General features: G+C 45.9%; 1 protein-coding gene across 1 annotated transcript in view; it reads right to left on the reverse strand.

Moving 5' to 3' along the window:
* ITIH5 (inter-alpha-trypsin inhibitor heavy chain 5) overlaps positions 1–13346 on the reverse strand; it is an 80118-nt gene extending 66772 nt beyond the window's left edge. The window contains exons 1-2 of the mRNA XM_047066835.1: positions 13257–13346; positions 4474–4518 (exon numbers count right to left, since the gene is read on the reverse strand). Coding sequence (XP_046922791.1) covers positions 4474–4518; positions 13257–13346 — 135 coding nt within the window. The remainder of the gene's footprint in view (positions 1–4473; positions 4519–13256) is intronic.
* Positions 13347–13633: the final 287 nt, after the last annotated feature.

Below are 13633 nucleotides of genomic sequence, written 5' to 3' on the forward strand. Positions count from 1 at the left end.
GTCCACAGATCTGTACTGACCCTTCACGTCTCTCCTTTCTGAGAAGAGCAACACAGCCCATGTTGTCACTGCATGAAGCAGAAGACTTCCACACAAGGCGCCTCCCTGAGGGCCGTATTTGCACGCGGGCGAGACAATTTTATCCCTCTGTAAACAGAGAGCGGCCTCAGCTCCCAGTTGCCTGTTTGTGGCAACGGGTTCTACTTAGCAACATTTCATCATGCCTAGAGGAAAGGAAACATAAAGACGCAACGTCATCTTCATGTAGAAAAAAAAAAAAAGTGCACCTCCTAACAAAAGATAAACCGTGACGGCTGGAGTCGGGACAAAGGGAACAGACACACACCTAACTAACCCTTAGTGACGTTAACAACCCCCAGGACCATGCTCCCGGTGCACGGACTGTATTTTCTATCTTCCTGACGCTCTGGCATTTGGGGCCTTGCTCCTGGAGAGAAAGTCCCTCCCAGGGCAAGCTAATTCCTAGAGACAGCAAACTCCCCTTGTGTGAGCCTACCTTCGATACACAAGCAGCCAGCCCAGAGCCCTCACCCAGCCACCTCCTTCATCAGGCTTTCGCACGCCAAGCCGATATTGCCCTTTCCCCAGGTCACCCCAGGGCCAGGTACCAGATAGCTAGAGACCATCACGGGGCCTCCCGTTCCTAGGGATCTGGGAGCGTAAACTCCTTCCTTCATGGTGACCACTTCCAGGTCTCCGCGTCTCACCACATCTGCTTAAAACAAACCCCAACTACAAATCTGAAGAAGATGCCAAGCCACGGTCCTGCCCCTGGGAGGTTAAATGATGGCAGTGAAAAGCAGGCCAGTGTCTGTTAGGGGCCACGGATCTGCGGACACAAAGATACCCCTGCTTCTTAAAATATCATTTTTCTCTGTGTATGTGTTGCCAGAGGGAGTCATAAAAAGGGCATCTAATTAACTCAGAAGAAAATCAAACAAATCCTTGTGATTCAGGAGCTGGCAGTGATGGGAGAACAGCAGCTGTTGCCACCCACACTCTATTCATTGGTCAGGGAACATTCACAGACCTTCAGATTAGTGTGGTATGGCTAGAGCATAAAATAGAAGACGCATGGGGTAAACTGAGGCTAAAGAGGCAGGCCACAGCCAGATCACACAGGGCCTTACATGTCTTTGGAGTTTATCCTATAGACAATGTGGAGTCACCAAACACATCTGCAAAAGAGAGTGAGGGATCAAGTCGGCCGCTGGAAAGATCATTCTGGGACCAGCTGGAGGTATAAACAAAGTTCATTTTTTTTTTTCAAAGTTTATTTATTTTTGGGACAGAGAGAGCCAGAGCATGAACGGGGGAGGGGCAGAGAGAGAGGGAGACGCAGAATCGGAAACAGGCTCCAGGCTCTGAGCCATCAGCCCAGAGCCCGACGCGGGGCTCGAACTCACGGACCGCGAGATCGTGACCTGGCTGAAGACGGACGCTTAACCGACTGCGCCACCCAGGCGCCCCAACAAAGTTCATTTTATTTATTTATTTTTTTTTTATTATTCATTTTTGGGACAGAGAGAGACAGAGCATGAACGGGGGAGGGGCAGAGAGAGAGGGAGACACAGAATCGGAAACAGGCTCCAGGCTCCGAGCCATCAGCCCAGAGCCTGACGCGGGGCTCGAACCCACGGACCGCGAGATCGTGACCTGGCTGAAGTCGGACGCTTAACCGACTGCGCCACCCAGGCGCCCCCAACAAAGTTCATTTTAAACAGGCATGATGCATGTGAAATTAAGACTTAAAATTCTTAAGAGATTTTTAAGAAAATCCAAGTGATTACATAAATATTCTAAGTCTAAGGGTCAAGAAAATCTTGGAAACCAAGGATGAAAACTTAGCTATTTTAAAAAAAGATAAACTCAGTTTTTACTAACAGACTGAAAACTTTTATACGGAAAACACAGCATAAACAAAGTTAATCGACAAACGACGCATTTAGGGGGGAGTTCTTCCAATTCAGAAGACAGAGTAGCTCTGGCATAGAAAGATCTCCATCATACCAACGACTAGGGGACAAAAAACACAACAGAAAGAGGTACAAGACACACACACCCCCACTTCACAAAAGAACCACTCTAAATGGCCAATAAATGTACAGAAAAAAGTCTACATTCACAAGCAGTCACGCAAATGCTAAAGGAACAATGAGACAAACAGCGTATATCTAAGAGACTGACAAGTCAAAAAGTAACACGCATCTGCTGGCAGAAATGTGTGTGCTGATCGATGCAGATAGAAATGGAATTCACACAGACAGTACTAAGGGCACGAGTATTCGAAAGCAGTCCAGCGACATCCACCCATATGTAAAATGCCCATGCACTTTGATCCAACAATCCTCCTATTGAAAATCTAGCCATAGAATAAAAAGCACCCACATAACAGAATAAAGAAAAAGTTTTTTACAGCATTTTTTCCAAGGACAAAAAACTGGAGAGAAATCTAAGGCTCATCCATAGCAGAATGCTTCGTAAGTTACGGTGCGCCCACGACATGGAATATTTTTCACCATCGAAAAGAATGGATACGGTTAGGCCAAGCGAAATACTGTGGATTGAGAAGAGTAAGAAATGGAAAAAAAGAGACGTAGTTGAGAAGGCGGGGTGCTGTGTTCGGTAACAGCACACACAGATGCCAGACATGGGCCTCAAATCCCGGCTCTGCCCCACCTCCCCAAATGCGTGGGTCTTGGGTGAGTTACTCAGTCCCTCTGAGTCTCTGCTTCGTCATCTGTAATGTCTCAAAGAACGGGACAAGAGCGACTGAGTTATGACACGTGGAGGCACACAGTTAGCCCTCGGTCACCGTTAGTTAGCCATCATCATATGATCCCACCGTTTGAAAGCAATGGTCAGAAATCTCCTATCTGCAAATGTCTGTTTCCCCCATCTTCTCTGGCGCGTTCTTTTTCTCAGTGGCACCTGTCATCTTCTCCATTGCTCCTACACTTGTCATTTATTTATTCACTTTGTCTTTTTTTTTTTGTCTATCTCTACCCCCCCTTAGAATTCAAGCTCCGTGAAAGACAGGGGCCTCTGTCTGTCTTGTTCATTGCTGTATTCCCAGTGTCTACAGTGGTGCAGGGTAGATAGTAAGCATTCAAAAAAACGCTTACCCTCTTAGTTGGAATGAACGTACGCATGGATGTGTGCATGAATGAATGAATATGTGTACAGGTCTCGCTAGGAGACTATTTTCCTTGAGTCTCTGCTATTTCTGCACATTTTTCAAGCAGGGGCACTAGCTACCTTTGTTTTGAACCGTCTTTTCAAGGATGTTTGGACAGCGAACAGATTTGGAAGAGGGAGTTGGTATCTCCCCCCAGAGCAAAGGGGAAGCTGGATTAAGATCTAGAACAATAAAGAGAACGTGCCCCTCGAGGGACAAATATCAGGCAGGTTTAGTCCTCATGAGAGAGTCCGGTTCCCCAAGCGCAGAGTTCCTCCCGTGTGTAGGTGTCGTCAGGCCCTCTCCGTGTGACCATTGGGAACTGCGCCCGGCAACGGTACAGAGCTACTCTGTGAGCAACGATCACCCTCTGTCTCTGACCCGGGAGTCTCCTGTACTCTGCCGGCATCCATGCAATGGCACCAAACTAACTCCTTGGCTTGTAAACCGGGGAAAATCCAGACTCCTCACAGCTCTGGATAAACAATGTTTATGTTCATCGTCTACCTGTCTATAATCACGCGAACATGGAGACAAACATGAAAGAATGACTAGGAGACTAACAAACTTGGGAGGATCAGGAGAAGGAAGGGGGAGGAAGCCAAGCAAAGAATAACAAGAACACACAACGCCCCAGTCCGGCAAAGATGGGAATGATCGTGACGGCGGTCGTGCTAAAGCTAGAACTGACTCACACAGCACCAAAGTGTAGAGAGGCCCTGGATAGATGCCTACCCACTGAGGACCTGTTGCAGAATCCACATCCCAGAGCCGGGAGGTGTGTCCCCACATCCCAATATGGCCCTGCACCCGCAGTGGTAAGGAAGAACCGAGTCTGGGTCAAGTAAGCTCTTAGGGTTCCTGATCACGTGCCCAAATTCCAACCTGAGAGCCGTGCTCAGCCGTATCACAGGAAGCTGCCACCTACAAGTGTGACTTCTTGGCTTTAGTTGTTTACTTCACAACAAAGCCTTTATTTCTTGTGTAAGAAAGCCATTAAATGTGTAGGTTAATTTAAGTTTTGTTTCTTTTTTTTAAAGGCTCTGAAACCCCAAACTTTGTCCTCAGAGCCCTACTGAAATAATCAGGTCTCTTTCCGGAAAGAAAAGTTCACTTGCAGAAAGGCTTGTAAAAGCTACGCTGTTTCATGTCAGGATTCTTCTACATGCAACTTTACAAGCTTTGGAAAAGCTGCCAAGCAGAGCCAGGGCCTGGTTCAAAACACGCAGAACAGGAGGGGACGGACATCGAAGATGCACCATGAGTATACGTACCAGCCTCTGCAACAGTCTGACCTGCCTCGGTCCCCTGAATCCAACCTGTAAGAAGAAAAAAGCCGTGAAATAGGCTTGTGAGGCCATTCTGAAATGAATTACCTGAGGGGGGTTAAAACCGATCCAAACCTACAGAAGGGATTATCCATCCTGAAAAGCAGATTGAAAATTAATTAATTACTCACCCTGAAATTAAGATTGGGCCCTTAATTAAGTCACTGCCAGGCCAGAACTAGAATTCTTCCCCCAGAGTCCCGGTTGACTGCTTGACCCATGATGTCACTACCTCCTCACCTGAGAGTTCTTCTATCTGTTACAACAATAAGTATGAAATGATAAAAAGAAAGAATTCATCAGAATGTCTGTGCTCTGTTTCACTGTATTCCTGGCTTGAAAATAAAGCTCTTTTTGTCTATTACAATGAGTAAATGTGTTCAGTTCTACTCTGATGGGCTCAATGATTCAACTCAAAACTTGAGGAAACTCTGCAAGCAAAACCGAATTTACCTTGAATTTTCTTACTGTATTTTTTCTGGTTTAACCATACTTTCTCACATGTGGAAGAGGGGCATGAGAAGGTGATAAAATCCTCATTAAAAATTGTATTAATTAATCAGCCACTCTGGACTAATTTAAAAGTCTTATTAGCTGCTTGTCGAACGAACATCATTCATAGCAAATCACCGCTTAAATAAAGTGTTAACGACAACTGCTGTGAGTAATAAATCATCCTTTCTAGAGGACAATTTGATAATGTAGATCAAAAGCTTGAAAACTATGCCTAGACTTTATGAGTATCTTTTTTTTAACAGCTCTACAATGTGTAATTTACAAATATAACTCATTCACTTAAAGTGCACGGTTTAGTTTTTTTTTTTTTTTTAGTATATTCAGAGTTGTACATCCATCACCACCATCAATTTAGAACATTTTTATTATATCAAAAAGAAACCCTGCACCCCTTAGCTGTCACCTCCCAACCACTAATCTACTTGGTCCCTGTGGGCTTGCCCATTCTGGACGTTTCACAGGAATGGACTCATACGATACACAGTCTTTTATGACTGGCTTTTTTCACTTAGCGTCATCTTTTCAAGGTCATCCCTGTTTTCTTTTAATTGTTTTAATGTTTTATTTATTTTTGAAAGAGAGAGAGGGAGAGACACACAGAGTACAAGTCGGGTAGGGGCAGACAGGGAGACACAGAATCCAAAGCAGGCTCCAGGCTCTGAGCTGTCAACACAGAGGCCGACACGGGCTCGAACTCACGAGAGATCATGACCTGAGTCGAAGTTGGACGCCCAATCGACTGAGCCACCCAGGTGCCCCGAGGCCATCCCTGTTGTAGCATTTATTAGTACTTTATTCCTTTTTGTGTCCAGATAATATTCCTTTGTATGGATAGACCACATTTTGAGTATCTGTTCGCCAGGTGATAGACATTCAGGTTATTTCCACTTTTTGGCTATTGTGAATCATGCTAAATTTACATAAACATTCACACGCAAGTCTTTGTGTTGGACACAGATAGCCAGGAGGGGAGTGCCTGGGCCATACGGTAAATTTAAGTTTGACTTTTTAAGAAATTGCCAAACTGTTTTCCAAAGTGTCTGCAACATTTTTACATTCACACCAGTAGGCATGTTTTTTGATTTAGAAACCCTACTTAACAGAAAAGTCCCATGGGAGAAAACAGATAACAGAAAAAAAATAAGAAAATTCTTTGCAACTTTTAAAAACAATTGCTAATAATTAGAAATAGCCTAAAATAGTCTTTAAAAGAGGTCTGGTTAAGTATATTATGATACACAGATCAATTAGAATACAGCTACAGAAAATAATGATGTGTATCCATACATCAATAAATGTTCATTTTACTGAATCTTTGTCTGCAGAAGTACTGCGTTTCCTCGGTCCCTGTGGGAAGACAGGGCCATGTGACGAGCTATTGCCAAGAAGTTATGAATGTAAGTAACATTTGTCACTTCTGGGATAAGTGATTTAATTACAGTGGACCATCCTACAGAACTGCTTTTTCTTTCTGGCACAGTAAACAGCAGTGTTGGAAATGGTAGTGGCTCCATCGAGCCCAAGTTCCCAGTGGCCCCCACCAACCCAGGACAGACGAGCTGTACAAGCAAGGAATAAATGTTTGGTATCTAAGACACTGAGATTTTTAAGACATCGTCACCACAGAGTGACCTAGCCTATCCTGATTAATAAATCCATGACGCGTTTTAAGTGATTAAATCTGGTAACAAAACATCACATCTAACATGATCTCGTTGTAAGTCACGTGTTTGTATGTGTAGAATGTATACCGAAATGTAATGGCTGTTACCTGTGGGTGGCTGAACTCTTTTTCTTTATACTTCCCCGTATTATCTCCCATTTTGACAATTTCACGTTTTACTTCCGAAACAGGAAAAAAAAAAAAAGCAATAAAGATATTTCCATTTAGGAAACTAAAGTCATAACAGTAACTGTTTTAATCCCTATCCTCTCCTGATCTCCCCTGAAAAAAACAAATATATATATATGTGTGTGTGTGTATATATATATATATATATATATATATGGTATTATAAATTATCATTACAAGCCATTATAGAGCCTCCTACTCTACAGAGCATGGAACAGAAGAAATACCACAGGATTTAGGTTGACACCCACCACCCTGACTCCAAATGAGAACCAAAGAATTAGTAGGATGATACTGATTTCTCTTTCTACAATGAGGGGTGATGTCTGAGCCACTCTCCAAGGGACGCTTTCTGGGCAAGGTCTCCACCAGTTCTGCAGGTTCATCTCAGGTCTTTCCCTTCCTCAAACTGTGGAATAGGCTGGGGACCGCTTAACATAGCGCTGGTCAGAGGGAAAGCCCAGCCCCTCCCAGGTATTATGATCTGTGATTGATCTCAAGTATTTTCTTTGAAGTTCCCTCCTCTGCAAAATAAGTTCTCCAAGAAAATAAACAAGCTTTAAGGAGAACAAGAGAAGTTGGTTTTTCATTTTTGAGATGACTATCTTATGTCTCAGGGGATCGCTATGGCAACACTTCAGTCCAACTTTAAACGAGATTGAACCAGAATCAAAACTTCCCGGTACAGACAGACTCCTGGTGCCAGCTAGGATCGGCTCTGGAAATCACACCAATGTCATCAGCATTGTTTTTAGTTAGGGATTCCTGATCCCTCTTATTGTTCAAGTGCTTCCCTGGGAGTGGGGTTCAAGAACAGATATGTAACTGACTCCAGCTGACTGTCAAGGGCTGCCACGAACAGTGATCTCAAGAGCTTGGGGCTCCAAATCATAGACTTGCCAGAGAGCTCCAAAAAGATTCTTTGCTCCTACGGAGCTGAGCTTCCTTCTCAAGCATCAGAACAGAAGATTTCCAGGCCACAATATTTACTGAGAAACATAAGCCAGGATCCTTGCCATCGAGGACCATACCATATAACTTGAAAGAAAGAACTGTGCTCATGACAACTTAACAGACAGGGTCGTTTTTGTAAGTTACAAAGGAAACAGAAAAAAGTTGAGTTTGCTAGGCTGCAAGTAACGATGAGAAGCTTTACGATGGAGGTACGGTTGAACCAGCCAGGTAGGGGTTTGGGGAGGGAATGAAAGGACAGGAGAAATGGACGGAGAATCAGGTTCAACAGCAACTATGCTGAGAAACAGCTTCAGAGATCCAGCACTGCCTCTCCAATATGTATGGACCAAGCAGCACTCACTACCAGGAGGTGGGGGTAGGTGAAGATTTCCTTTGTGCAAAGAATATAGTACTAACAGTCACGGCTCTGGCGTCTAGAATCCCCCATCTACGTCATCAGTTAGTCTAGCTCTAGTAAGATGGCAGGCACGGCTTAAATGTTCACAATTTGACTAAGGACTGTACTTGTTCCCCAAGATTTATCACAGTGTTGGATCACGATTAGAAGAGAAGAGAAATGCCCTTAGAGCATTCCAAGAAGTCCATAAATGGGAAGAGCATGGGAGGAGAGGAAAACGCAAAACCCAATTCTAACCAGGGTGAAAGACACTCAGAATATGTAGGACACAGACATTCCCTCTTGGCATGGATGTTTTAATGACCCAGGATGACTGAAGAGAGACGTGAAGACAGAGTTCATTCCCTCTACTCTTCCATTTGAGCTCTACCACTGGGTCTGTGACCCCAGGTCCCATAACAGATCCAAAGGACACTGCATTTGGGCTAACCTCAGCCACACCGCCATCAAGGGACTGAAGTCGTGAGTTCCTACAGGGCTCTGTGCTAGGAACCGACCTACCAGGTGGCCCGCGTCCCCTGAGGTTGTCTGCAATCCTGAAACCAAGATCCAGGAACTCAGAAGTCAGTGCCTCAGAGATCTGTTACAGGGCCTGAAACAAAACGTAGTTGGAAAGGCACTGGAGTCACCATCTGTCACCTGGGCTGAGAACAATTCGTGTAGGTAACTCTGAATGACTCACACAGAAGTTTTACTCCTTCGGAGTAATGTTGCTACAGGCTGCTCAGCTATTTGCAATTCAGGATGCCTATAATCTCAGCCGTGGAAGAAGAAACTTTAGTTTGGGGTTACAACTCCAAACCATTTCCAGGTAGGTTTAAAAAAAAAAAAAAAAAAAAAAAACGGCCACTGGCCTTAGGCAAGTCACTGTTTCTTTTCTTCACCTGTGAAAAACAAGGGACATGGACTTTGCCTCTAGGAAAATAAGGAGGGGATTCAGGAGCCCCCCCACCACAAAAAGCTCAGGTCTCCATCCACGGCCCCACCTTCTTAAATGGAGCCAGTCCCTCGTTAGCAACAGAGAACTTGCTGGGGCCTCCGAACCAAACCCTGAAAACACGGGAGACCCAGTTCTCTATACATCCCTATCCTCCCTCCCCCTCCCACTCAAGGAAACGAGAGATGGCTGGTTCGGGAGCGAGTAAATCTCTGGACTCTCTCCCACAATAACCTCCTTCCGGTTCAGCCTGACGACTCCAATTCTCCAATCACACCCGTGCACATAAAGGAGATGGTACAGAGTGGCCTGGAGCTCACAAAATCTTTTATGGACTTTACTTGTTAAAGAGGTAAGTACAAAAACAAGAACAAAAAAATTTGTCGTCTCGATTCTTGATTTGTGTTTCTGAATGCAAAGGTTTGGTTGCTAGCGACAGATTATAAAAAAAGTAACACTCCCAGAAATTCTCAATTCGGGGGATCAGAGCATCCCCACGCTCGATGTGGTCACCACAAGCCTATACTCAACACCATCCCTATTCCAGGAGCCACAAATAAAAATCACATTGAAACAAGTTCTATTAGGTTATAAATATGAAAGTGGCTTTGCCTTTGGAGGAGTCCTTGAAAGCCTGGCTTTGGCACTCAGCACACCTGGGTTCTACCCCGGGCTCTGCACGTATCACTTGGGTATGTCACTTCCTCTGGGCGGATTCCCATGGTTCTCCTGGAAAGTACGCACACGGAGACTTTCCTTGCGGTGGTAAGTCAGAGATTCAACCAGGCCGTCCAAAGACAATAAAAGTAGCTCATTTTACTTTAGTGCTTACTGAATGCATGCACTTTGCCTGGATTAACCCACTTAATCCTCACAATAATCATAAGAGCAGAAGTGGGTTTATTATTTTACTATTACTTAGAGGCTAGTAAAACGTAAGCTTCAGAACCTCTCGCTTGTACAGTCTCTTAACTATGGGAGACACCTGCGGCGTTTGCCAGCCTATAAAAATGAGGCATTTGTTGTGATTTATCATCCTAAATAAATGTTCACTTTAGCACCTAATTTGGTGGTCATAATTTGACATACTTTTTCTTTAAGAGGGCCCTGCCAATTAGGTAAACTTTATTTGCCTCTAAAAATGTAAAACTTTAATTGCAGATGAGAGTAATGATCCTTTTTGGCAGATGACGAAACTGAGATCCAGAAAGGTTAAGTCACTTGCCCAAGTACACACAGCCAGTTAGTGCTGGGAATGCACACGTGAACCCAGGCAGTCTGGCTCGGAGTGCTCTTACCCGTATCCTTTACTCCTTCTTATTTTTACACACAGCCACTAGCAAACTCTCTGGGACATTCTGAACATGCAATAATTAGTCGCTTTCATTATTTTGTACATGAAAAACTGCTTTTGTAATAAGAGGAATACAGCCCTATCCTGATTTAAAGAAGCCATATCAGTTTGAAACTTGGGAAACATACATCTGTAACCGGCTGACTTTATACAAGAGACTTCCTTTTTAACATTAATTTCCTGGAAGGTTCTTCTAAAGCAGTATTATTCTAACCTAATGGATCTAAATGGATGGGAGTGGGGGCTCAGGAGTCTGCGTAGTTAATGAGCTCCTGAGCTCTATTTGCACACCAGCGTTTGAAGACCACTGCTGCTAGCCCTCCCGAGCTATGGGTAACAAATGGGGCAGAGGGCCCGAGGGGAGAAAGGGCTTGAATTTAAGGTGTCATTAGTGATATTGACAAATGAAGGTAATTAACAAGTAGCAGCTGCAATGCAAGTGAAGGGGTCATGTTCGTGTAAGTTGAAATTTACATAAAATTCACATATTCATTTACATTTAACAATTAAGTTTGTATGTAACTTTGAAGACCATAATTATGGAGAATAAGCACCAACTACACGCCCACGTGCTGTTGTTTTAAGTATGTTAATTCTTTCAATCTTCAAACTGCTTTTAATTAAGTAATTTCATCATTCTCACTCTCGAGATGGGTAAATAGAGACTCCCAGACAGACAGAAAGTAACTCTCCAGTACGTGCAGAGCCAGGATTTGGACCCAGGAAATCTGGTTCTGGAGCCTGTGTTCTTAAATCCCGCATCACTCACACACACTCACACACACACACACACACACATATACACACACACACACACACACACACACACACACACCTTTCAGTAGAAATAAAAAGGTAAAATTGCAAACTTTCATAGAACTTCGTATCCTGCAGTTTCTGTCTGAGTTAGTCATTTTCAAGATGAATGAACAGTGCTGTGGTTTGAGGCAGCAAGAATCCCTAAAATGGGCCAAAGCCACATCACTCCGTGCAGGAAAAGTCTAGAGTGCTAAGCCCCCTTGCTCTGGCAGATGCTGGCACTTCCATCCCTCCTCCTAACTCACAAATATAATCTTTGTTTCAGTTTCTCCCACACTTTCCTCCCTCCACCCCCCCCACAAAAGTTTCAAGCTCTTTACCCCAAATTCCTTCCCTCTGCGCTTCAGCCGTCCAAGCCCAGCAGCAGGAGCTAATGTAAATGCGGACAACAGGCCAGGCACTTGAGGCGTATTAACTGTGCAATCTTTTACACCCCAGTAGTGCCCACATTTTAAAGAATTGGAACTTGAAGCCCCCAGTGACTTGCCCAGGATCACAGAGCCGGCAAGTGACAGGACCAGGAATCAAACCCAGGCAGCCTGACACCAAGCCCGTGCCCTTAACCACTTTGCTAACACGTCTACCATTTATTGAGTGCCCACTGCATACCAGATCCTTTGCACAAACTAGCCGCTGAATCCTTACAAGCATACTCGAGAGGAGGTGTATTCTCTGCTGCGACCAAGCAGAAAGCAAGGCCCAGAAAGATTACACAGCCTGTCCAGGCCACACAACTGTAAAGGGCTAAGTGAAGGCCAGATTTTCTTTTCTGGATCCAAAGCCTGCACTTTCCCCACTCCACCTCTCCCCCTCCTGGAATTTTTACTGGTTCCTCCTCCTGCCTGACAAGCCTACAAGAGAAGGATCGCCTAGTTTATTTTGCAGAAATCACATCCACGTGCAGACTCAACCAGAGAGTAACCACCTTCCAGATCTGCTCTTCAAACCACAGTGCTGGAAAAGGAAGAGGACAAGTAAGCCTACTTATCTCCTGTTCCCATCGTGTGAAGCACGCTTTAAGCTACACAATTTTAAAATAATGTAAATGAGGCGTGTGTGAACAGCACCCAGACATGCAGGTAAGCACTGCCTGCTTTAACTGGGGCACAGCCACTTCCCCCATGAGGTCTTCAGGCCGATATCTGTCTCAGTTCGTCGTATGTTTTTCAATAGGCTTTGCTGTTCCTCAGACATGGCATTGAGCGTTCATACATGTAGGACTTAACCACCTGTGAGGTTAGGCCTTTTGAAACACGAACTCCTGGCAGACGCACAGAATATTAACTAGGGGAAGTGAGCCTTGGGTTCTGGTCCTCCCCGTCAGGCCACCTTTAAACGGCTAACCCACTGATAGGAACCTGATGGGAAACGTGTTACCCTGGCTTTCAGATGGGGAAAGTGGAGGGTTCTGGGAGTTTGGAATTTCTCCTAGATTGTGCTTTTTCCCTGAACAATTAGGAACGACCGTAGTTAACACACTACCCCCTACATGCATCTTGAGGAAGAAACTTTGCAATTAACTGGGGGCTCTCTCTCAACGATGAACATCACGCAACAAACTAGGAGAAATCCGCGCAGATAACGGGAGCCAAGACCTGGTTGTGCAGGACTTTCAGGTCCCAGACACAATTCTGCAGGAAGTTCACCCTCCGGGCGATCTCCAAGAGTGACCAATAGAGGGGGAAGCGCAGGAGAAGGCTGGGGAACGGAGAGCAGAAGGGGGTACGATGTGACAGGAGGTGGAGGTGATCCCTCCCTTCCTCGCGTCCAGGACCCATCCGAGGGCGTCTGTCCAACAGCCACGCGCCACGAGAAGCCGGTGGGAAGGGACGGCAGCCCGCGCCCGGAGCCATCCCTAGGTCCTCCCACCTCTACTTACTTGCTCCGAAGTGTCATCCCGGGGCCAGGCCTCTCCCAGCGACCCCGCGCAGAGCGGCAGCCCCAAGCACAGCCCCAGCAGCAGGAGCATGGCGGGGGCTAAGGCGCCGCGGCAGGGACCAGGCGGGACGCGCTCAAGGGACCGCTCCCGGGCTCGGCGGCTGCAGAGGCGCTCGGCCCCGCCTCCGCGCCCCCTCCGGGCCCCGCCCCCCACGCGCCCCGCCCCCGGCCCGCCCCGCGTCGATCCCGGTCCCAGTCGGGTCTCCACCGCCCCAGGGAGGAGGCCCCCGCAGGCCAGCCTCGCCGAGAGCCACCTCGCCCCCCCCCCCCCCCCCCCCCCCCCCCGGTGCCCTCCGCGGCCCGCCCTTCAGCTCCGCC

Source organism: Lynx rufus, unplaced genomic scaffold (genome assembly GCF_022079265.1).
Source record: "Lynx rufus isolate CCGP_SWC_20201006 ecotype Redwood Valley unplaced genomic scaffold, mLynRuf1.p SCAF_7, whole genome shotgun sequence".
Taxonomy (NCBI): Eukaryota; Metazoa; Chordata; class Mammalia; order Carnivora; family Felidae; genus Lynx; species Lynx rufus.